General features: G+C 59.6%; 1 protein-coding gene and 2 non-coding genes across 3 annotated transcripts in view; 1 reads left to right on the top strand and 2 right to left on the bottom strand.

The window, feature by feature from the left end:
• The window catches only part of LOC134561316 (phosphatidylinositol 4-phosphate 3-kinase C2 domain-containing subunit beta-like), a 38,484-nt gene extending 15,429 nt beyond the window's left edge, over positions 1 to 23,055 (bottom strand). Inside the window, exons 1-11 of the mRNA XM_063418201.1 lie at positions 22,932 to 23,055; positions 13,207 to 14,130; positions 12,332 to 12,432; positions 11,361 to 11,515; positions 9,544 to 9,664; positions 7,485 to 7,596; positions 5,949 to 6,028; positions 5,196 to 5,259; positions 3,131 to 3,277; positions 2,732 to 2,765; positions 649 to 844 (exon numbers count right to left, since the gene is read on the bottom strand). Of these exons, the coding sequence (XP_063274271.1) occupies positions 649 to 844; positions 2,732 to 2,765; positions 3,131 to 3,277; positions 5,196 to 5,259; positions 5,949 to 6,028; positions 7,485 to 7,596; positions 9,544 to 9,664; positions 11,361 to 11,515; positions 12,332 to 12,432; positions 13,207 to 14,082 (1,886 nt within the window). The 5' untranslated portion in view covers positions 14,083 to 14,130; positions 22,932 to 23,055. The remainder of the gene's footprint in view (positions 1 to 648; positions 845 to 2,731; positions 2,766 to 3,130; positions 3,278 to 5,195; positions 5,260 to 5,948; positions 6,029 to 7,484; positions 7,597 to 9,543; positions 9,665 to 11,360; positions 11,516 to 12,331; positions 12,433 to 13,206; positions 14,131 to 22,931) is intronic.
• Positions 23,056 to 23,736: 681 nt separating this feature from the next.
• Positions 23,737 to 23,809, top strand: TRNAK-UUU (transfer RNA lysine (anticodon UUU)). The gene has a single exon. It is a non-coding gene; the product is annotated as a tRNA-Lys (tRNA).
• Positions 23,810 to 23,984: 175 nt separating this feature from the next.
• TRNAK-UUU (transfer RNA lysine (anticodon UUU)) lies at positions 23,985 to 24,057 on the bottom strand. The gene has a single exon. It is a non-coding gene; the product is annotated as a tRNA-Lys (tRNA).
• Between the last annotated feature and the right edge of the window lie 254 nt (positions 24,058 to 24,311).

Here is a 24,311-nt window from a genome sequence, read left to right as displayed (position 1 = left end):
TGGGGTGTCCCAGTTCCAGCATTCCCAGGAACAGGCTGGGAATTTGGGGTGTCCCAGACACAGAGCAGGATATTGGGGAGTCTCGGACACACAGTGGGATTTTGGGGTGTCCCAATGCCAGCGTTCCCAGGAACTGGCTGGGATTTTGGGGTGTCCATGTGCCAGCATTCCCGAGAACACGGTGGGATTTGGGGTGTCCAGCATTCCCAGGAATGTGCTGGGATTTTGGGGTGTCCCAGACACATGGTGGGATTTGGGGTGTCCCAGACAAACAGCAGGATTTTGGGGTGTCCCAATGCCAGTATTCCCAGGCACTCGGTGGGATTTTGGGGAGTTCCAGACACAGGGTGGGATTTTGGGGAGTTCCAGACACAGGGTGGGATTTTGGGGTGTCCGGTGCCACCACCCCCAGCCCTGCACCAGGATTTTGGGGTGTCCCAGCATCCCCATTCCCATGGCAGGACTTTGGGCCATCCCAGGCGCTGGCCCTGCCGATTCCACCCCTCTCAGGACACCCCACCACCCCCACACCCTCCACTCTCACCATTCCCATTTCCCTCTCCCTCCAACCCCTCCGGCTGTGCCTCCCCCCAATCCCCGACATTCCCGGGAATTCCTGGGACCCCCGCAGCCCCGGGGGGCGCTCACCTGGCGGCCCAGGTGATGGGGATGCGGTGGGTGGCGTAGACGGTGAAGGCCAGCGGGCAGGGCAGCAGCCGCGCCTCCTGCGCCGCGCCCAGGCGCCGGCTCCCGGCCGCCGCCGGCTGGAAATCGGCGTTGAAGGTGCTGCAGTAGAGCTCCACCAGGTTGAGGATGGCGGCCGTGAGGCTCTCCACGATCCGCTCTGCCGGGGGGGACACCGGGGGGATCTGTCAGTCGCTCAGGGATCCACTGATCCCTCAGGGATCCATTGATCCCTCGTGGATCCATCAATCCCTGAGGGATCTGTCAATCCCTCAGGGATCTGGGGCAGGGATCCATCAGTCCCTCAGGGAAATGGGGCAGGGATCTGTCAGTCCCTCAGGGATCTGTAGATTCCTCAAGGATCCATCAATCCCTTGTGGATCCATCAATCCCTGAAGGATCTGTCAATCCCTCAGGAAAATGGGGCAGGGGTCCATCAGTCCCTCAGGGAAATGGGCAGGGGTCTGTCAGTCCCTCAGGGATCCATCGATCCCTCAGGGATCTGGGGCAGGGATCTGTCAGTTCCTCAGGGATCCGTCAACCCCTTGTGGATCCATCGGCCCCTCAGGGATCCGTCGATCTCTCAGGGAAATGGGCAGGGGTCTGTCAGTTCCTCAGGGATCCGTCAATCCCTCAGGGATCCAGGGCAGGGATCTGTCAGTCCCGCAGGGATCCGTAGATCCCTCAGGGATCCATCAATCCCTTGTGGATCCATCAATCCCTTGTGGATCCATTGGCCCCTCAGGGATCCGTCGATCCTTCAGGGTTCTGGGGCAGGGATCCGTCAGTCCCTCAGGGATCCATCAATCCCTTGTGGATCCATCAATCCCTGAAGGATCTGTCAATCCCTCAGGAAAATGGGGCAGGGGTCCATCAGTCCCTCAGGGAAATGGGCAGGGGTCTGTCAGTCCCTCAGGGATCCATAGATCCCTCAGGGATCCATCAATCCCTTGGGGAAATGGGGCAGGGATCTGTCAGTCCCTCAGGGATCCAGGGCAGGGATCTGTCAATCCCTCAGGGAAATCGGCAGGGATCTGTCAGTCCCTCAGGGATCCATCGATCCTCCAGGGATTTGGAGCAGGGATCCGTCAATCCCTCAGGAAAATTGGGCAGGGGTCTGTCAGTCCCTCAGGGATCCCTTGATCCCTCAAGGATCTATTGATCCCGCATGGATTCATCAATCCCTCAGGGATCTGGGGTAGGGATTTGTCAATCCCTCAGGGAAATGGGGCAGGGGTCTTTCAATCCCTCGGGGATCCATAGATCCCTCAAGGATCCATCAATCCCTCAGGGATCCGGGGCAGGGATCTGTCAGTCCCTCAGGGAAATGGGGCAGGGATCTGTCAGTTCCTCAGGAATCCACCAATCCCTCATGGATCCATTGATCCCTCATGAATCCATCAAATCTCAGGGAAATGGGGGCATGGATCCATCAGTCCCTCAGGGATCTATCAATCCCTTAGGAATCCATGAATCCCTCAGGAAAACAAGGACAGGGATCCGTCAATCCCTCAGGAATCCATCAATCCCTTAGGAATCCATGAATCCCTAAGGGAAATGGGGGCAGGGATCCGTCAATCCCTCATGGATCCATTAATCCCTCAAGGATCCGTTGATCCCGCAGGGAAACAGGGCAGGGATCCGTCAATCCCTCGGGGATCCATCAATCCCTTAGGAATCCATGAATCCCTAAGGGAAATGGGCAGGGATCTGTCAATCCCTCAGGAATCCATCGATCCCTCAAGGACCCATCCCTCAAATCCGGATTTGGGCCCCCCTGCGCTGCTTCCCCCCCACCCAGGGATGAATTAATGACAGGGAAAATTCCCAACTTCCCATTTGGGGCGAGGGGAATTCCAGGTTTCCCCTCTGGAGTTCACAAGGAGCAACAACACCCCCCAAAATCCTCCTTTTTTTTTTTGTTTTTGTTTAACCAGACCGGTTTCCAACCCGTTTTTTGGCCTCGAGAATGGGAGGAGGAGTTTGGAGATGAAAAAGCACCGCGAACTTGAGCCCAGAAAGAGCAGCAGGAGAAGAGAAGAAATACCTCGATTTTCCCTCTTGGCCAGAACAGTTGGATCCTGTGGAGGGAAAGGGGGAAATAAAAAAAGAAAAAAAATCCACAGAAAAAAAGGGAAAAATCACAAAAAAAAAAAAAAAAAAAAAAAAAAAAAAAAAAAAAAAAGAGAAACTACTAAAAAATAAAAAAGAAAACCCACAAAATAAAAAAAAGAAACCACAAGAAACCCCAGAGCTCCAGCCCGGCTCTGCCAAGGCGGATTTTACGTAACCACCCCGTGCTGCCAGCTCCAGGCTGCTCCCGGCTATTCAGGGATTTTCCACGTGGTGGAAAAGAGGGAGAGCAGCCAGATGTGATTTTTTTTTTTCTTTTCTTTTCCCCCTCCTCTAGCAGCTCCTGAGCTCCCTCTCACCCCGGGGGTCTCACCTTTTGGATTTTGGGCTGCATGCGGGACGGGCAGGGCGGCATCTGGTTGAGGGCAGCCGTGATCTCCTGCGACTCCACGGCCGCCAGGGCGTTGCAGATGGCCATGACAGCCTGGACCACCCGCTCGGCCTTGGGCGAGAAATCCCCCTGCCAGGGGGGACAGGGGCTGAGTGGGACCCCCGAGCTGGCCCTGCCAGGGGGGACCCCCCAGCTGGCCCCCGTCACACCCCTGGCACGATTTGTGCCACAGCTTTGCGGTGTTCCCATCTCTTTAGGTCGATTTTAGGGGAAAATTCTTTTACCAGAGGGTGGAGGGTGTTGGGATGGGCATGGCCAGAGCTACAGGAGAGTTTGTGGGGTTCTCCTATGGGTTTTGGGGTGGTTTTGGGGGTTTTGGGGTGCCCCTGACCCCATTTCCCCCCATTTTCCTGCCGGGGGGGGACAGGGGCTGAGCGGGACCCCCCGAGCTGGCCCTGCCAGGGGGGACACCCCAGCTGGCCCCTGTCACACCCCCGGCACGATCTGTGCCACAGCTTTGCGGTGTTCCCGTCTCTTTAGGTGGATTTTAGGGGAAAATGTTCTTTCCCTCGAGGGTGGTGGGAAGGGAATCCCTTTGGGAAGGGATCCCCAGTCCTGGGACACTCAGGGAATGGGCATGGCCAGAGCTCGAGGAGAATTTGGGGGTTCCCCTATGGGTTTTGGTGTGGATTTTGGGGTGGTTTCAGGGGTTTTGGGGTGCCCCTGACCCCATTTCCCCCCATTTTCCTGCCAGGCTGAGCGGGACCCCCCCGAGCTGGCCCTGCCAGGGGGGACACACCCGAGCTGGCCCCTGTCACATCCCCAGCATGGGGACAGAGGGATTTGTGCCGTAGCTTCACGGTGTTCCCGTCTCTTTAGGTCAATTTTAGGGGAAAATTCTTTTACCAGAGGGTGGAGGGTGTTGGGATGGGCATGGCCAGAGCTCCAGGAGAGTTTGTGGGGTTCTCCTATGGGTTTTGGAGTGGTTTGGGGGGTTTTGGGGTGCCCCTGACCCCATTTCCCCCCATTTTCCTGCTGGGGGGGGGGACAGGGGCTGAGTGGGACCCCCGAGCTGGCCCTGCCAGGGGGGACACCCCAGCTGGCCCCTGTCACACCCCTGGCTTTGCGGTGTTCCCGTCTCTTTAGGTGGATTTTAGGGGAAAAAGTTCTTTCCCTGGAGGGTGATGGGCAATGGGAAAAGTTCCCCAATCCTGGGACACTCAGAGAATGGGCATGGCCAGAGCTCGAGGAGAATTTGGGGGTTTCCCAATGGGTTTTGGGGGTTTTGGGGTGCCCGTGTCCCCATCTCCCTGCCGGGGGGGACAGGGGCTGAGCGGGACCCCCGAGCTGGCCCTGCCAGGGGGGACCCCACAGCTGGCCCCTGTCACATCCCCAGCATGGGGACAGAGGGATTTGTGCCGTAGCTTCACGGTGTTCCCGTCTCTTTAGGTGGATTTTAGGGGAAATTCTTTCTCCAGAGGGTGGAGGGTGTTGGGATGGGCATGGCCAGAGCTCCAGGAGAGTTTGTGGGGTTGTCCTATGGGGTTTGGGGTGGGTTTTGGGGTGGTTTGGGGGTTTTGGGGTGCCCCTGATCCCGTTTTTCCCTGTTTTCCCCCATTTTCCCTCATTACAGAGGCTGTCCTGGGCAGCATCCGCGTGGCTGAGCACTTTTCCCAGGGATGCCCAGGGCAGGATTTTGGGGTTCAGGGTTGGGTTTTGGGGTGCAGGGTGGGGTTTTGGAGTGTCTGTGCAGGATTTTGGGGTGCAGGGTGGAATTTTGGGGTGCAGGGTGGAATTTTGGGGTTCAGGGTGGAATTTTGGGGTGCAGGGTGGGGTTTTGGGGTGTCTGTGCAGGGCCAGGAGTTGGGATTGATAATCCCTTGTGGATCCCTTCCCACCGCGGGTATTCCAGGATTCCTGATCTGAGAATCCCACCAGGAAAAGAGGAAAGGACCCACCCCGAAGTGACCCCAAAGTGACCCCGAAGTGACCTCGAAGTGACCCCGAAGTGACCCCGAGGCCACCCCAAGGCCACCGCTTGCCTCACCTCGGCCGCCAGGAACGCGTCCACCTCGTTGTGGAAGGTGTCGAAGAGGAGACTCAGGGCCTGCCTGGGGGACAGGGGACAGCGCTCAGCCCCGGCTGGGGACACGCGGGGACACGCGGGGACAGTGCCACCGTGTGCCCCTGATGTGGGGACAGTGCCACCGTGTGCCCCTGATGTGGGGACAGTGCCACAGTGTCCCCCTCTGAATGGGAATTGGGGACAATGCCACTGTGTCCCCCCGGGTGGCACTGGGGACAGTGCCCTGTGTCCCCCTGGGTGGCACTGGGGACAATGCCACCATGCCCCCCTGGGTGGCACTGGGGACAGTGCCACTGTGTCCCCCCGGGTGGCACTGGGGACAGTGCCACTGTGTTCCCCTGGGTGGCACTGGGGGCAGTGGCCTGTGTCCCCCTGGGTGGGGATTGGGGACAATGCCCCTTGTCCCCCTGGGTGGCACTGGGGACAATGCCCCGTGTCCCTCTGGGTGGCATGGGGAGAGTGCCACTGTGTCCTCCTGGGTGGCACTGGGGACAATGCCTTGTGTCCCCCTGGGTGGCACCGGGGACAGTGCCTCGTGTGCCCCTGGGTGGCACTGGGGACAATGCCACCATGTCCCCCTGGGTGGCACGGGGACAATGCCTTGTGTCCCCCCGGGTTGCACTGGGGGCAGTGGCCTGTGTGCCCTCTGTGTGGCACTGGGGACAATGCCACCATGTCCCCCTGGGTGGCACGGGGACAGTGCCACCCCCGTACCTGCTGATGGTCTGTTTGATGGGCCGCTCCTGCAGGTGGATGCAGTGGTTGAGGGTGGAGGGGCTGCGGTCATCGCTGGCCTGGGGACACAGGGAGGTGACACCCACCTGTCATTGCTCCAGGAAGTGACACCGAACCCAATGTGTCCCGGGGAGGTGACACCAACCTTGTGGTGTCCCAGGGAGTGACACTGACCCCTCGGTGCCCCACAGAGGTGACACCAACTTCGCAGTGTCCCAGGGAGGTGTCCCAGGGAGGTGACAGTGACCCCCCGGTGTCCCCAGGAGGTGACAGTGACCCAGTGGAGTCACCCGGAAGTGTCCCCCGGAGGTGACACCGACCCCTCGGTGTCCCCTAGAGGTGACAGTGACCCCGTGGTGTCCCCCAAAAGTGACAGTGACCCCCCAGTGTCCCAGGGAGGTGACACTGACCCCCCCGGTGTCCCAGGAAGGAGTCCCAGGGAGGTGACAGTGACCCCCATTGTCCCCCGGAGATGACAGTGACCCCGTGGTGTCCCCAGAGGTGACAGTGACCCCCCAGTGTCCCACGGAGCAGTCCCAAGGGGGTGGCAGTGACTCCCATTGTCCCCCAGAGGTGACAGTGACCCTGTGGTGTCCCCCCGGAGGTCACACGGACCCCTCGGTGTCCCCCGGAGGTGACAGTGACCCTGTGGTGTCCCAGGAGGTGACAGTGACCCCGTGGTGTCCCCAGAGGTGACAGTGACCCCCATTGTTCCCCAGAGGTGACAGTGACCCTGTGGTGTCCCCCGGAGGTGACAGTGACCCCATGGTATCCCCCGGAGGTGACAGTGACCCCTGGTGTCCCCCTGGAGTCACACCGACCCCGTGGTGTCCCTGGAGGTGACAGTGACCCCTCGGTGTCCCCCCGGAGGTGACAGTGACCCCTCGGTGTCCCCAGGAAGTGACAGTGACCCCCATTGTTCCCCGGAGGTGACAGTGACCCTGTGGTGTCCCCAGAGGTGACAGTGACCCCGTGGTGTCCCCCTGGAGGTCACACTGACCCCGTGATGTCCCCCGGGGGTGACAGTGACCCTGTGGTGTCCCAGGAGGTGACAGTGACCCCGGTGTCCCCAGAGGTGACAGTGACCCCTGGTGTCCCCCGGAGGTGACAATGACCCTGTGGTGTCCCCGAAGGTGACAGTGACCCCGTGGTGTCCCCAGAGGTGACACCGACCCCTCGGTGTCCCCAGGAAGTGACAGTGACCCCCATTGTTCCCCGGAGGTGACAGTGACCCTGTGGTGTCCCAGGAGGTGACAGTGACCCTGTGGTGTCCCCCTGGAGGTCACACCGACCCCTCAGTGTCCCCAGGAAGTGACAGTGACCCCCATTGTTCCCCGGAGGTGACAGTGACCCTGTGGTGTCCCCAGAGGTGACAGTGACCCCAGTGTCCCCCGGAGGTCACACCGACCCCGTGGTGTCCCCAGAGGTGACAGTGACCCCGTGGTGTCCCCCCAGAGGTGACAGTGACCCCTCGGTGTCCCCAGAGGTGACAGTGACCCCGGTGTCCCCACGCACCGTCCGGGCCAGCTCCCCTCGTGCCGCTCTCCTGTGCAGCAGCTGCAGCCGGATGTCGATGTCGAATTTCCGGCAGTGCTGGATGTGCTCGTGGCTGCCCAGCGCGTGTTTGCTGTGGGGACAGGGACACACGGGGACACGTCACCCCACGGCCCGGAATCCCAGCTGGGTGTCCCAAAATCCCACCTGGATGCCCCAAAATGCCACCTCGGGTCCCCAACCCCCAAATCCCACCTGAGTGTCCCAAAATCCTGCTTGGAGTGTCCCAAAATCCCACCTGTACTGTCCCAAAATCCAGCTTGGAGTATCCCCAAAATCCTGCCTGGGTGTCCCAAAATCCTGCCTGGAGTGTCCCCAAAATCCTGCCTGGAGTGCCCCAAAATCCCATCTGGGTGCCCCAAATCCCACCTGGAGTGCCCCAAAATTCGGTTTAGAGTGTCCCCAAATCCCACCTGGGTGTCCCCAAATCCCTCCTGGGTGTCCCCAAGTCCCTCCTGCCTTCCCCCTCCCCAGATCCCGCCTCCCTGCAGCCCTGGCTGTGGCTCAGGGCCGCTGCCCCGCCTGCCCCGGGACCTTTGTGGCCCCAGGAAAGCCAAAGAATGAGGAATTGTTCTCCCTCCTTCCCCTGCCAGGACCTGGCTGGAGGAGCCTGTCTGCCAGGACCTGGCTGGAGGATCCTGCCAGGACCTGGCTGGAGGAGCCTGTCTGCCAGGACCTGGCTGGAGGAGCCTGTCTGCCAGGACCTGGCTGGAGGATCCTGCCAGGACCTGGCTGGAGGAGCCTGTCTGCCAGGACCCGGCTGGAGGATCCTGCCAGGACCTGGCTGGAGGAGCCTGTCTGCCAGGACCTGGCTGGAGGAGCCTGTCTGCCAGGACCTGGCTGGAGGATCCTGCCAGGACCTGGCTGGAGGAGCCTGTCTGCCAGGACCTGGCTGGAGGATCCTGCCAGGACCCGGCTGGAGGAGCCTGCCAGGACCCGGCTGCAGGATCCTGCCAGGACCTGCCTGCGATCCACATCCCTCTCCCGGGATTTCCCGGCCTGGGAGAAGCCGGGCTCCTCTCCTTGGCGTGGAATTCTCCTCCAAAAAGCTTTTTTGGCAGCTCCCACCCGGACACCGCCAGGAACGACATTCCCAACACGCGGATTTTGGCTCCAGAGGGGGAAAAAGGAGCGGAGCAGCTCCTGCTGTGCTCGCCGGGATCAGCCCCGGGCGTTCATCACACCCTGGAGCGCCTGGAATGGATTTTCCCTGGTTTATCCCTATTTTTCCCTGGTTTTTTCCATTTTTTCCCTGGTTTCCTACTGGTTTTCCCATTTTTTCCTGATTTTTCCTGGTTTTTCCCTGTTTTTTTTTCCCTGGTTTTCCCTTAGTTTCTCTTTTTTTCGTGTATTTCCCCTGATTTTCCCTGTTTTTTCCCTGGTTCTTCCCTGTTTTATTCCTATTTTTTCTGTTTTTTCTCTGTTTTTTTCCCTGTTTTTTCTGTTTTTTTCCTGGGTTTTTTGCCATTTTTTCCCCCTGTTTTTTCCCCTTGTTTTCCCCCAGTTTCTCCTTGTTTTTCCCCCTCTTTTTCCCCCTGTTTTTCCCTTGTTTTCCCCCGTTTTTTCCCCATTTTTCTGTTTTTTTCCCTGTTTTTCCCCCCTCTTTTTTCCCAATTTTCCCTTGTTTTTCTCTTGTTTTTTTCCCCATTTTTCTGTTTTTTTCCCTGTTTTTTCCCCCCTCTTTTTTCCCATTTTTCCCTTGTTTTTCTCTTGTTTTTTTTCCCCATTTTTCTGGTTTTTTCCCTGTTTTTTCCCCCCTCTTTTTTCCCATTTTTCCCTTGTTTTTCTCTTGTTTTTTTTCCCCATTTTTCTGTTTTTTTCCCTGTTTTTCCCCCCTCTTTTTTCCCATTTTTCCCTTGTTTTTCCCCCGTTTTTTCCCCATTTTTTCTGTTTTTTTCCCTGTTTTTCCCCCCTCTTTTTTCCCATTTTTCCCTTGTTTTTCCTCTGTTTTTTCCCCATTTTTTCTGTTTTTTTCCCTGTTTTTCCCCCTCTTTCCCCCTCTCCTCCCAGGGCCTCTCACTTCTGCAGGAACTCCTCGAGGCCGCAGATCTTGAGCAGGAAGTCTCCGACGTCCGCGGCGCGCAGCTCGTCGTGGGTGTAGCAGAGCGCCTGGTGAATCAGCAGCTCCACGGTGGAGGAGCCTGCGGGACCGAGAGCGTGAACCGGGAACGGCGGGAACGGGAATGGGAATGGGAATGGGAATGGGAATGGTGGGATTGGGAATGGTGGGAAGGGTGGGAAGGGTGGGAATGGCAGGAACGGCGGGAACAGCGGGAATGAGAATGGCGGGATTGGGAATGGTGGGAATGGTGGGAGTGGGAATGGTGGGAATGGGAATGGTGGGAAGGGTGGGAATGGTGGGAATGGCGGGAACAGGAATGGTGGGAATGGGAATGGCGGGAACAACGGGAACGGCGGGAAGTGGGGGACTGGTGGGAATGGTGGGAGTGGGAATGGTGGGAAGGGTGGGAAGGGCAGGAATGGGAATGGTGGAAAGGGTGGGAATGGCAGGAATGGGAAGGGCGGGAAGGGCGGGAATGGGAATGGTGGGAACAGCAGGAAGGGTGGAAAGGGTGGGAACGGCGGGAATGGTGGGATTGGGAATGGTGGGAAGGGTCGGAACGGGAATGGCAGGAAGTGGGGGAATGGTGGGAATGGTGGGAGTGGGAATGGCGGGAAGGGTGGGAATAGTGGGAATGGCAGAATTTGGAATGGCAGGAATGGCGGGAGTGGGAATGGCGGGAGTGGGAATGGTGGGAATGGGAATGGTGGGAATGGGAATGGCGGGAACGGGAATGGTGGGAATGGGAATGGCGGGAACGGGAATGGTGGGAATGGTGGGAACAGGAATGGCGGGAACGGCAGGAATGGGAATGGTGGGAATGGTGGGAATGGTGGGAACAGGAATGGCGGGAACGGCAGGAATGGGAATGGCGGGATTGGGAATGGTGGGAATGGTGGGAACAGGAATGGCGGGAACGGCAGGAATGGGAATGGTGGGAATGGTGGGAACGGCGGGAACAGGAATGGCGGGAAGGGCGGGAAAGGAAGGAATGGGAATGGCGGCGAGGATGGGAAGGGCGGGAATAGGAATGGCAGGAAGGGTGGGATTGGGAATGGTGGGAATGGTGGGAATGGTGGGAACGGCAGAAACAGGAATGGCGGGAAGGGCGGGAAGGGCGGGAAAGGAGGGAATGGGAATGGCGGGAAGGGCGGGATTGGGAATGGTGAGAATGGCAGGAAGGGTGGGAAGGGTGGGAGTGGGAATGGTGGGATTGGGAATGGTGGGAACAGCAGGAACGGCGGGATTGGGAATGGAGGGAATGGCGGGAATGGTGGGAAGGGTGGGAAGGGTGGGAATGGCAGGATTGGTAGGAAAGATGGGAACGGTAGGATTGGTGGGAAAGGCGGGTTTGGGAATGGTGGGATTGGCGGGAATGGCAGGAATGGCAGGATTGGTGGGAATGGCAGGAAGGGTGGGATTGGCGGGAAAGGTGCGATTGGTGGGATTGGTGGGAACAGTGGGAATGGTGGGAATGGTGTGAAAGGCAGGACTGGGAATGGCGGGAATGGTGGGATTGGTGGGAATGGTGGGAAACATGGGAACAATGGGAATGTTGGGAACAGCAGGAGGGGTGGGAACGGTAGGAATGGTGGGAATGGTGGGATTGGCAATAATGGCGGGATTGGAGGGAACAGTGGGATTAGCGGGAACGCTGGGAATGGCGGGAACAGTGGGAACAGCAGGAACGGTGGGAACAGCAGGAATGGTGGGAACGGCGGGGAACAGCGGGAATGCCGGAACCGCAGCCCTCCCCGCGGCCGGGCCGCACTCACAGTCGCAGGTGAAGGTGAGCGGCTCCCGCAGGCTGTCACACACCACGGTCACCTTCAGGCCGGCGCCGTGCCCCGCCTGCCCCGCGCCCGCGCTCACCGCGTTCCACACCAGGCCCGTGCCGGGGTAATCCGCGGTGCCGGAGCTGGAGCGCAGCCTGTGGGGGCAGGGACGGCTCAGGGACCCCGCTGGATTTGGGGGGGGGATGTCCCCCCACCCCAAAAATCACCTGGGTGGCCTTGGCACCATGAGGGCTCGGCACCCTTGGGGACAGCCCCTTTTGGTGGCCCTGAATCCCCTTTGGGTGGCCCTGAATCCGCTTTGGGTGGCCCTGAATCCGCTTTGGGTGGCCCTGAACCCCTTTAGGGTGGCCCTGAACCCTCTTGGTGGCCCTAAACCCTTTTAGGGTGGCCCTGAATTCCCTCGGGGTGGCCCTGAATCCTTTTAGGGTGGCCCTGAATCCCCTTGGTGGCCCTGAATCCTTTTAGGGTAGCCCTGAATCGCTTTGGAGTAGCCCTGAAGTCCCTCTGGATGGCCCTGAAGTCACTTTGGGTGGCCCTGAACCCCTTGTGGTGGCCCTGAATCCCTTTGGGTGGCCCTGAACTCTCTTGGTGGCCCTGAATCGCTTTGGGGTAGCCCTGAAGCCCCTCTGGATGGCCCTGAAGTCCCTTTGGGTGGCCCTAAAGCCCCTTTTGGTGGCCCTGAACCCCTTGTGGTGGCCCTGAATTCTTTTTAGGGTGGCCCTGAATCCCCTTGGGGCGGGCCTGAACCCTTTTGGTGACCCTGAAGTCCCTTTGGATGGCCTTAAAGCCCTTTTTGGTGGCCCTGAATCCCCTTGGGGCAGCCCTGAAGCCCCTCTGGATGGCCCTAAAGCCCCTTTGGTGGCCCTGCAGTTCCTTTTGGTGACCCTAAAGCCCCTTTTGGTGGCCTTGAACCCCATTTGGGTTGGTTTGGGGCTATTTTGGGTACTCACACATCCAGCATGTGACAGAAGGCGGCCACCTCCTCGTCGCGCTCCTCGGACACCTCGAAGAGCTCGTAGCCGTTGGCCAGGGCGTGCGGCCGGGGGGCCACCTGTGGGGCAGGGCACGAGCCCGTCAGCCCGGGGCCACCCCAGGGCCCCACGCCCCCGTGGGGACCCCCCGGACCCCCCGCTGGAGCAGCCAGGGCCACCACGGTGGGGACAGAGATGCCACAGGTGATCCCTTCCAAGCCAAAGCATCCCGGGATTCTGTGTGCTGGTTTGGATGGGATATTGGGAATAAATCCTGGGATTCTGTGTGCTGGTTTGGACGGGATATCGGGAATAAATCCCGGGATTCCGTGTGCTGGTTTGGATGGGATATTGGGAATAAATACCGGGATTCCCTGTGCTGGTTTGGATGGGATATCGGGAATAAATCCCAGGATTCCATGGGGAATAAATTCCGGGATTCCGTGTGCTGGTTTGGATGGGATATTGGGAATAAATCCCGGGATTCCGTGTGCTGGTTTGGATGGGATATTGGGAATAAATCCCAGGATTCCATGGGGAATAAATTCCAGGATTCCGTGTGATGGTTTGGATGGGATATTGGGAATAAATCCCGGGATTCCATGGGGAATAAATCCCAGGATTCCGTGTGCTGGTTTGGATGGGATGTTGGGAATAAATCCCTCTCTGGGAGGGTGGGGATGGAATTAAGGATGGAATTCCCTGAGAATGCCTCTTCCCACATCCCACACAACATTCCAAGGAGCCACGAGGACGGGACAAGGAGAACCCACCCAGAAGGGCGCCCAGCCCTGCCCCAATCCCAATCCCAATCCCAATCCCAATCCCAATCCCAGCCTCGGGAAGCCTCTCACGGGCTCCACGGAGATCCTGCGGTTCCTGTTGGGTGCCAGGTTCTTCCTGTTGCCCGCGCGGGGCCCGAAGGTGCGCGGGGGCACCTGGGGGGGCATGGTCTTGCTCCGAGCCACCGGCTTCCCGCCCGATTCCTTCTCCAGGATGCTCCTGCCCTCCTTCCACCCCCGGGACGCCTCCCGCAGCACCTCGGACTCGTAGGTGGACTTGAGGTTGAGGCAGGTGATGGCGTCCACGCCGTAGGGATCCTCCTGGGAGATGCGGCGCCCCAGGAGCTTGTCCTGAGCCACCGAGAACATGTTGACGTCCCTGGGCTGGCCGCGGCCCTTTGGGGACAGCGGGGACGCCTTCCCCGAGCGCTGCTGCTGCTGCTGCTGCTGGCCGCCCTCGGGGCCGCCCCACAGCGGGTGCCGGGGCGGCAGCGGGGGCGGCGAGAGCTTTTTGGGGGAGCCGCCGGCGCTGTGGGGCTGGGAGCCGTTGAGGGGCTCTCCCAGGAAATCCCTCTGCGATCCCTCCAGGATGAAGAGGTAATCCCCGCTCAGGGGACCCTTCCGCCGCGCCGGGCCGGGCGCAGGCGGCGCTTGGGGACCCTCGGGGACGGCGGGGACGCTGTGGCTGAGCGCGGGGTCGGAGCCCGAGAGCCCCCGCGATGATTTGATGCCGGCGCGGCCGTTGGCGTCGGCGGGGTCGTCCCAGGAGATGAGGGGCCGCTGGCGGAGCTGCTGGTTCCTGGCGCGGCTCTGCTCCTTGTCCTGGCGCAGCCGGGACAGGGCGTCGTACTCCATCTGCAGCGCCTCGGCCAGCGCCAGCTCCTTGCGGCTCAGCCCCACCGACTCCAGCGCCGGCCACTGCTCGCCGGGGCCGCGCGGGCCCGACATCGTGCCGGGGTCGGGGTCAGGAGAACGGCATCCTGCTGATCCGGCTGCCTGCGGACCGGGAGAGAGGGGGTTAATGGGTGGGCACCCAAGGGTGGTGGGAATGGGGACAGGTGGGGGGTTGATGGGTGGGCACCCATGGGTGGGGGGAATAGGGAAAGTAGGGATGAATGGATGGGAACTCCATGGATGGTGGGAATGGGGAAGGTGAGGGGTTAAGGGATGGGCACCCAAGGGTGGTGGGAATAGGGAAAGTAGGGATTGATGGATGGGCACCCATGGGTGGTGGGAGTAGGAAAGGTGAGGGATGAATGGATGGGAACTCCATGGATGGGGGGAATGAGGAAGGGTGTGGAATTGATGGATGGGTGTCCATGGATGTTGGGAATGGGGACAGGTGAGAGATGAACAGATGGGCACCCACGGGTGGTGGGAATGAGGAAAGTAGGGATTGATGGATGGGCACCCACGGGTGGTGGGAATGGGGACAGGTGAGGGATGAATGGATGGGTGTCCATGGATGGTGGGAATGGGGAAAGTAGGGATGAATGGATGGGAACTCCATGGATGATGGGAATGGGGAAAGGTGTGGGGTTAATGGATGGGCACCCAAGGGTGGTGGGAATGGGGACAGGCGAGGGATTGATGGATGGGTGTCCATGGATGTTGGGAATGGGGACAGGTGAGGGATGAACAGATGGGCACCCATGGGTGGGGGGAATGGGGACAAGTGGGGGGGTTAATGGATGGGAACTCCATGGATGATGGGATGATGGGCACCCATGGGTGGTGGGAATAGGGAAAGGTGAGGGATTGATGGGTGAGCACCCATGGGTGGGGGGAATGTGGACAGGTGAGGGGTTAATGGAGGGGCACCCACGGGTGGTGGGAATAGGGAAAGGTGGGAGGTTAAGGGATGGGTGGCCATGGATGTTGGGAACGGGAAAAGGTGAGAGATGAACGGATGGGCACCCATGGGTGGCGGGAATGGGGAAAGTGTGGGATCGATGGGTGGGAACTCCATGGGTGATGGGAATAGGAAAGGTGAGGGATTGGTGGATGGGTGTCCATGGATGGTGGGAATAGGAAAAGTAGGGATGAATGGATGGGAACTCCATGGATGATGGGATAATGGGCACCCATGGGTGGGGGGAATAGGGAAAGTAGGGATTGATGGATGGGCACCCACAGGTGGTGGGAATGGGGACAAGTGAGGGATTGATGGATGGGTGTCCATGGATGGTGGGAATGGGGAAAGTAGGGATGAATGGATGGGAACTCCAGGGATGGTGGGAATGGGGAAAGGTGAGGGGTTAAGGGGTGGGCACCCATGGGTGGTGGGAATGAGGAAAGTGTGGGATTGATGGATGGGTGTCCATGGATGTTGGGAATGGGGACAGGTGAGGGATGAACAGATGGGCACCCATTGGTGGCGAGAATGGGGAAAGTGTGGGATTGATGGGTAGGAACTCCATGGATGATGGGAATAGGAAAGGTGAGGGATGAATGGATGGGTGTCCATGGATGGTGGGAATAGGAAAAGTAGGGATGAATGGATGGGAACTCCATGAATGATGGGATAATAGGCACCCATGGGTGGTGGGAATGGGGAAAGTTTGGGGTTAATGGATGGGCACCCATGGGTGGTGGGAATGAGGAATGCTCTGTTGATGCCCCAATTTAGGGTAAAAAGGAGCCACTCCCCCTTCCCAGTAACAACAAACATTGTACTGGGAGCTCTGGCCACCACCGTGCCCATTTTGGGGGAAAATCCTAAAAAAACAGAGCCAGGAGAGCCCTGGGGCCTCCCCCAGCCCCACAAGTGCCCCAGTGACCACCTCCCTCCAGCCCAGGGTGTCCCCAGGCCGGTCCTGGGGGATTTTTGTCACCCCCTGGACACGTCACCCCCTCCAAGGGGCTCCCCTGACCCCGAGCTCTGCAGGACCAGATGGTTCCTAATGAGCTCCACAATTCCCACGGGATTTGTCCCTTCCCAGTTCCCTCTCAGCCCCCCAGCACCAGCTCGTCCAGCGATTTTGGTGCTCTCCAGCTGCAAAAAGCAGCTCCAGGAGGGGGCTGAGAGGTCGGGAATGTTCCCTTCCCTTCCCTGGCATTCCGGGCCTTGCTGGCAGCTGCGGCTTTTTCCTGGAAGAGCAGAAATCCCAAAAGCTGGAAGGCGAACAGAGGAAAATCTGCTTTTGACCCAAAAGCAACAAACTGCCGAGTGGATTTTGCGGCTGACGAAGCCGCAGCTCCATGCTGGTCTCCAAGACAAACATCTGCAGCCCGCCGGAGCCCGGAGCGGCGTGTGGGGCTGGGATTGCCGCGGGAATGGGGCTGGAATTACCGCAGGAATGGGGTGGGAATGGGGCTGGAATGGGGCTGGAATGGGGCTGGAATGGGGCTGGAATGGGGCTGGAATGGGGCTGGGATGGGGCTGGGATGGGGTGGGAATGGGGCTGGAATTGCCGTGGGAATGGGGTGGGAATGGGGTGGGAATGGGGTGGGAATGGGGCGGGAATGGGGCTGGAATGGGGCTGGAATGGGGCTGGAATGGGGGGGGAATGGGGCTGGAATGGGGTGGGAATGGGGCAGGAATGGGGCGGGAATGGGGTGGGAATGGGGCTGGAATGGGGCTGGGATGGTGCTGGAATGGGGCTGGAATTACCGCGGGAATGGGGCTGGAATGGGGCTGGAATGGGGCTGGAATGGGGTGGGAATGGGGCTGGAATGGGGTGGGAATGGGGTGGGAATGGGGCTGGAATGGGGCGGGAATGGGGCGGGAATGGGGCGGGAATGGGGCTGGAATGGGGTGGGAATGGGGCAGGAATGGGGCGGGAATGGGGTGGGAATCGGGCTGGAATGGGGCGGGAATCGGGCTGGAATGGGACGGGAAAGGGGTGGGAATGGGGTGGGAATGGGGCGGGAATCGGGCTGGGAATGGGGCGGGAATGGGACGGGAAAGGGGTGGGAATGGGGTGGGAATGGGGTTTGACCCCACAGAGCTGGAGGAAAGCTGCCCCTGAGGGGTTTTCCTGTCACCAGGGGATGGCACCTGGCTTGGGGACACCATGAGCAGGTGGCTCAGCCCCTTCCCTTCCCAGAGGAGCAAGGGTTTGGAAAATCCCATGGAAAAGCCCCCGGAATTGCCCTCCGGGTGCTGGTCCAGGAGCGGGAATTGCTGCTGGGTCAGAGCCTCCCCCTGCAGGGGTTTTATGGGAATTTTAGTGGTGCCACCCCTAAAGGGGGCTCTGGAGCCCCCCTGTGCCCACCCTGATCCCGGGAAACCTGGCAGGATCCCATGGGATCCCAGGGCAGATCCCTGGATCCCCACAGCCAGGGGTGAGATCCCAGGACGGATCCCTGAACACCCCCATCCCTCCTTCCTCTCATTCCTCCACACGGATCCTGCAGGATCACAGGGCAGATCCCTGGATCCCCGTGGCCAGGGATGGGATCCCAGGGCAGATCCCTGGATCCCCATGGCCAGGGATGGGATCCCAGGGCAGATCCCTGGATCCCCGTGGCCAGGGATGGGGTCCCAGGGCAGATCCCTGGATCCCCATGGCCAGGGAGGGGATCCCAGGGCAAATCCCTGGATCCCCACAGCCAGGGATGGGATCCCAGGGCAGATCCCTGGATCCCCATGGCCAGGGAGGGGATCCCAGGGCAGATCCCTGGATCCCCACACCAGGAGCCGCCAGCAGGAATTTTCGGGAGAGCAGCAGGAAAGGCCTGGATCTCATCCCAGCGATCCAGCCCCGCTTCCGACCTGTTCTGGAGGATTTTCCTGCCGTTCCAGCTGATTTTTCTCCCAGGGCCAGCCCAGCCCAGCTCTCCGGAGCAGGCAGGATGTGCAGCTGGACGCTGCCAGAGGCTTTTTTCCATCGTTTTCCACGGATTTCCACCCTCGGGAGGAAATCCTGCCCTGGGCAGGTTTGGGATGAGAGAATCCCAAATCCCCGAGTGAGGCAGCCAAAAAAAAAAGAGGGAGAACCTGGAGGGAGCGAGTCCATGATGGGGACAGCGGAGGGGACAAGGGGGAGGACTCCTGGAGCTGAGGGCCTTGGGGACAACTGGGGACAACTGGGGACAACTGGGGACAGCAGAGGGGACAAGGGAGAGGCACCTCCTGGAGCTGAGGGCCTTGGGGACAACTGGGGACAACTGGGGACAACTGGGGACAGTGGAGGGGACAAGGAGGAGGCAACTCCTGGAGCTGAGGGCCTTGGGGACAACTGGGGACAACTGGGGACAACTGGGGACAACTGGGGACAACTGGAGACAGTGGAGGGGACAAGAGGGAGGCAACTCCTGGAGCTGAGGGCCTTGGGAACAACTGGGGACAACTGGGGACAGTGGAGGGGACAAGGGGGAGGCAACTCCTGGAGCTGAGGGCCTTGGGGACAGTTGGGGACAGTGGAGAGGACAATGGAGGGGACAGTGGAGGGGACAAGGGTGGGGTTGAAGGTGGGAGGCACCTCCTGGAGCTGGATCCATGATGGGGACAGTTGGGGACAGCAGAGGGGACAAGGGGGAGGCAACTCCTGGAGCTGAGTGCCTTGGGGACAACTGGGGACAACTGGGGACAGTGGAGGGGACAAGGGGGAGGCACCTCCCGGAGCTGAGGGCCTTGGGAACAGTTGGGGACAGCTGGGGACAGTGGAGGGGACAGCAGAGGGGACAATGGTGGCACAGAGGTGGAGAGGCACCTCCTGGAACCGAGTCTGTGATGGGGACAACTGGGGACAATAGAGGGGACATTGGAGGGGACAAGGGGACAAGGCTGAAGGGGGGAGGCACCCCCTGGAGGTGAGTGCCTTGGGGACAATTAGGGACAATGGAGGGGACAGTGGAGGGGACAAGGGTGGCACAGAGGTGGAGAGGCACCTCCTGGAACTGAGTTTGTGATGGGGACAGTGGAGGGGACAATGGAGGGGACAGGGGGGTGACAGATCCCCCCTTTCAAAGACAGCTGTGACACCCCCACTCTTGGCACCAGGGGACCCCACGGTGTCCCCAGCCAGCTCCAGACCCCACCCCGACCCCGGAGCCACCTCCGGAGCCACCTGTCCCTGTCCCCGTGTCACACCCACGCCGGGACTGTCGGAATCTCTGTCCCGGGCCGGGTTCCGGGGCCGGGGCCGCCCCCGGGGGACGCTGGAGGTGGCGGCGTCGCGCTGTCCCCGGTGCCACCGCCCGTGTCCCATGCAAATCTCGGCTTCCTCCTGCCACCCACCCGGCAGCGGCGGCACAGGGGACAGGAGGGGCTGGAGCCCTAAAAACACCCCAAAAACACCCCAGAAACACCCCAGAAACACCCCAAAAACACCTCAAAAACCACCCCAAAACCATCCCATAAAACACCACAAAAACAACCCCATAAAACACCACAAAAACAACCCCATAAAACACCACAAAAACAACCCCATAAAACACCACAAAAACTCCTAAAAAACGTTTCAATAACACCCAAAAAACCACCTCAATACCACCACAAAAACACCCCCAAAACATCACAAAAACACATCAGAAATACCTCAAAAACACCTCAAAACCACCCCAAAACCACTCCAAAAATCACAAAAACACCTCAAAAACAAACACCCAAACTCGCCCCCAGAACACCTCGAAAACAGCCCTTAAAATAGTCCAAAACTGCCCCCAAAACGCTGTAGAACACTCAAATCCCACCCCAAACCCACCCCAAAACACCCCAAAACACTCAAAAATCACCCCAAAACCACCCTAAGAACGCCTCCAAAACCACACTAAGAACACCCCCAAAACTGCCCCAAAATCGTCACAAAATCGCCCCCAAAATGCCCCAAAACACCCCAAAACCACCCCCGAGGGCTGATCCATGTGGAGCCCATCCCGGAATGCGCTGGGAATCAGCAGCAGGATGGACTTGGGATGGATTTGGGGTGGATTTGGGATCGATTTTGGGATGGATTTTGGGATGGATTTGGGGTTTGATTTGGGATGGATTTGGGATGGATTTGGGATCGATTTTGGGATGGATTTTGGGTGGATTTTGGGATGGATTTGGGATGAATTTGGGATGAATTTGGGATCGATTTTGGGATCGATTTTGGGATGGATTTGGGATGGATTTGGGATGGATTTGGGATCGATTTTGGGATGGATTTGGGGTGGATTTTGGGATGAATTTGGGATGAATTTGGGATGGATTTGGGATCGATTTTGGGATGGATTTGGGATGGATTTGGGGATGGATTTGGGGATGGATTTTGGGATGGATTTGGGATGGATTTGGGATGAATTTGGGATGAATTTGGGATCGATTTTGGGATGGATTTTGGGTGGATTTGGGGTGGATTTGGGATCGATTTTGGGATGAATTTGGGATGGATTTGGGGTGGATTTGGGATCGATTTTGGGATGAATTTGGGGATGGATTTGGGATGGATTTGGGATGGATTTTGGGTGGATTGGGGATGGATTTGGGATGGCCCTCCCTGCCCATCGCTCATCCCGGCGCTCCGGGGCGGCCCCGGGGGATGGATCCCGCTGCCGTATCCATGGAAAACGCTCCAGCCCCTTCCCTGTTGCCATGGGGCGCCTCTCCCGGAGCCAGATGCTCCCGCAGGCCGAGGGGATGCAGGGAGCACATGGATCATCCTGGCACACGGGGGAAATTCCCAGTTCGGAATCGCAAATCCCAAAAAAACAGGGAGAATTGCAAATCTCAAAAATCACAGGAAAAAAAGAAAATAAAATAAAGGAACCCCCAGAGGGTTTAATTTCTGGAGCCACAAACGCATCCATCAACCCCAAATCCAGGAAATTCAACCCCATGGAAGGAAAAAAGGGATTCAGGAGGACTGGGATTGTCATCCTGGGGATTCAGGGTGGACTGGGATCATCCCAGAGATTCAGGGAGGACTGGGATCATCCCAAGGTGCTCCCCAAACCCTTTTAGGACCCCATAATCCTCACCAGTCCCATCCCAGTCCCGGAGCTGCTCATCCCGCAGGATTCCCATTGCCACGGGAGTCCAAGGAAAAGCCACAGACACAGAAAACCGGGATGGGGCTGGGAATTCCTCTGCCCGTGGAGGGATCCCTGAGCCTTCCCAGTCCCTGGCCTTGCACAGCCCTTCCCATCCTGGGGTATCCCTGTGCTCCGGCTGTCACATCCCGGTGAATCCCTGAATCCCGGTGAATCCCGGTGAATCCCTGAATCCCGGTGAATCCCGGTGAATCCCTGAATCCCAGTGAATCCCGGTGAATCCCGGTGAATCCCGGTGAATCCCTGAACCCTGGTGAATCCCAGTATATCCCAGTGAATCCTGGTGAATCCCAGTGAATCCCGGTGAATCCCAGCAATGCTCCCACACGGAGCAGGCGAGGAAAACCCGGCTGCAGGCTTGGGAAGGAAGGGCTGGGAGGGCCGATCCTCTGGATCCTCTGGATCCTCTGGATCCTCTCCCCAGCCTCCCTCTGGGATTCAGGAGGGTGCTCCAGAGCCGAGGAGGTGGGGCAGGAGCCTGGCCGGGGCGGTTATCCCGGGAAATCCGGGATGGGCAGGTTCCCTCACCCCACAGCTCCCTGTTATCCCTTTCCTCCCAGAGAAGGAGGGAAGGATGGATTTTCCCGGGAAATCTGGGCTGCAGGAACATTCTCTCACCCCACAGCTCCCTGTAATCCCGTCCCTGCTGTTCTGGGAAGGAAGGATTGATTTTCCTGGGAATACCAGGCTGCAGGAATATTCCCTCACCCCACAGCTCCCTGTAATCCCAATCCCTGCTGCTCTGGGAAGCAAGGATTGATTTTCCTGGGAAATCTGGGCTCCAGGAATGTTCCCTCACCCCACTGCTCCCTGTAATCCCTTTCCTCTCAGAGCAGGAGGGAAGGATGGATTTTCGTGGAAATACCAGGCTGCAGGAATATTCCCTCACCCCACAGCTCCCTGTAATCCCGTCCCTCCCTCTCGGGGAAGCAAGGATTGATTTTCCTGGTCACGCTGGTGCTCGCCGAGCTGGGCCCAGATCCCGGGAACAATCCCAGCCCTGCTCACACGAGCAGGGAGGGCTGGAGCTCCCTCACCCACAGGAGCAGCTCCCGAACCGCTGGAATTCCCTATCCGGGAGCGTTCCCGCAGGTTTGGGATCCGCAGGGATCCGGGATCCCGCCAGCGTCCTCACAGGAGCCTCCTGCCCCGAAAACCGCGAGGGTTTAGGGCTGGGATTGAGCCACCCCACCACGGCTGGCCTGTCCCTGTCCCTGTCCCTGTCCCTGTCCCTGTCCCTGTCCCTGTCCCTGTCCCTGTCCCTGTCCCCAGCCACTGATCCCAAGGGTGGCATCCCTGCCCAGGGCAGGGGGGTGGGGACCAGAGGGTCCAAATCCCAAAACCAACAGGCAAAACCATTCCAGGATCGTGTGATCCCCATCTCTCACTATTTCCATGCCCCTGTCCCCATCCCTGTCCTTGTCCCCATCCCTGTCCCTGTCCCTGCCCCCCCGTCCCCAGCCCTGTCCCCCAAACTCCGCCGTCCCTCGGGCTCCAGCTCATTGTTCCGCTCATCCGAACCCCCCAAATCCCCGCGACCCGCGGGGACATTCCGGGACCCCCGGACCCCTCCGGAGCCCTGGGAAGGGAAGGGGCAGCCCCGCGTTCCCCCCGCGGCTTTTGGGGTTCCCGCTGCAGCACCGGGACGAGCCGCGGCTTTTGGGCAGCGCCGGGAAGGCGAGCGGGATCCGCATCCCCCCCGGGAGGGGAAATCACGGATACACAAACCTACATTGAAATAGAAAATAGCAATTTTTTTTTTTTTGAGCCAGCCCAGCAGAGCCCCCCGCTCCCTCCGCTCCCCGGCGCGGCCCTACCTGCTCCGAGCGGCGGCGGCGGCGGGGCCGGGGATGCGGGAGGAGCCGGGAGGATGCGGGAGGAGCCGGAGGGATGCGGGAGGAGCCGGAGGGATGCGGGAGGAGCCGGAGGGAGGCGGGAGGAGCCGGAGGGAGGCGGGAGCACCGCGGCGGAGGCGGCGGACAATGGCGGGCGCAGCGCGGGGCGGTGCGGGGCCATCTCCCGGCCGCGCTCCGCATTGCACAGAGCCCGGGCTGGTGTCCCTCAGTGTCCCCCGGTGTCCCTTGGTGTCCCCCTGAGTGTCCCCGGGATGGTCCGCATTGCACAGAGCCGGGCTGGTGTCCCCCGATGTCCCCGGGATATTCTCTGCCACCCTCTGCATCGCACAGAGCCGGACCTGGTGTCCCCCAGTGTCCCCCGGTGTCCCTCGGTGTCCCCCTGAGTGTCCCCGGGATGTTCCCCCAGCCCATGGAGAGAGGAATGTGCGGGATGAGCCTGGATCACGGATAATGGGGTGCAGATAATGGGGTGCAGATAATGGGGTACAGACAGTGAGGTTCAGTCAGGGGCTTGCAGGCAGGAAGGTGCAGATTGTGGGGTTCAGGCGAAGGGGGTGAATTGGGGGGTGCAAGAGGGACGGTACAGACAGGGGGTGCAAATAATGGGGCGAAGACAGTGGGGTGCAAATAGTGGGGTGCAGACAGTGGGGTGAGATAATGGGGTGCAGATAATGGGGGTACAGGGGAGGACACAAGCAGGAAAATCCCTCCAGCCGCCCTTCCCTGTGTACGGTGATACCTCAGCAGCGCCCCACTCGGCAGCAGAGCCCGGATAGCTCAGTCGGTAGAGCATCAGACTTTTAATCTGAGGGTCCAGGGTTCAAGTCCCTGTTCGGGCGGATCTCCTTTTTCCATACATTTCTCCTTCATTTTTATTTTTTTTTTGCCAGGATTCCCCGCAGACGCAGCCGGGACACTCCGGCGGGAAGCGCCGGCCGCGCGCGGGTGTAAAAAAGGAATTTTTGGGCAAAAAAAAAAACCGGCACCAGTGAAAAAGAAAGGAAAAAAGTGTAACGCCCGAACAGGGACTTGAACCCTGGACCCTCAGATTAAAAGTCTGATGCTCTACCGACTGAGCTATCCGGGCTCTGTGCGCTAGGGGCACTCACTGCTTTTATCAGCGCACAGCGGGGCGGGCGCTCGCGGTTTTCCACCCGCTCCCGGTGTGCGGTTCCCTCCCCCCGGGCCAAACCCATAATTAGACAAAATCCTGTAATTATTTCTGTCCGAGTCGGCCACAAACCCGGCAAGTCGCACCGGATTTTGCTGTTGACACCCAGCGGTTCTGCTTTGGTCGCTTTCCCAAGCGCTGCCCCTGGGCCGGGATTAGTTTGGAATTTT

This window comes from Prinia subflava, chromosome 23 (assembly GCF_021018805.1).
Source record: "Prinia subflava isolate CZ2003 ecotype Zambia chromosome 23, Cam_Psub_1.2, whole genome shotgun sequence".
Classification (NCBI taxonomy): domain Eukaryota; kingdom Metazoa; phylum Chordata; class Aves; order Passeriformes; family Cisticolidae; genus Prinia; species Prinia subflava.
This window is presented reverse-complemented; position numbering and strand designations above follow the sequence as displayed.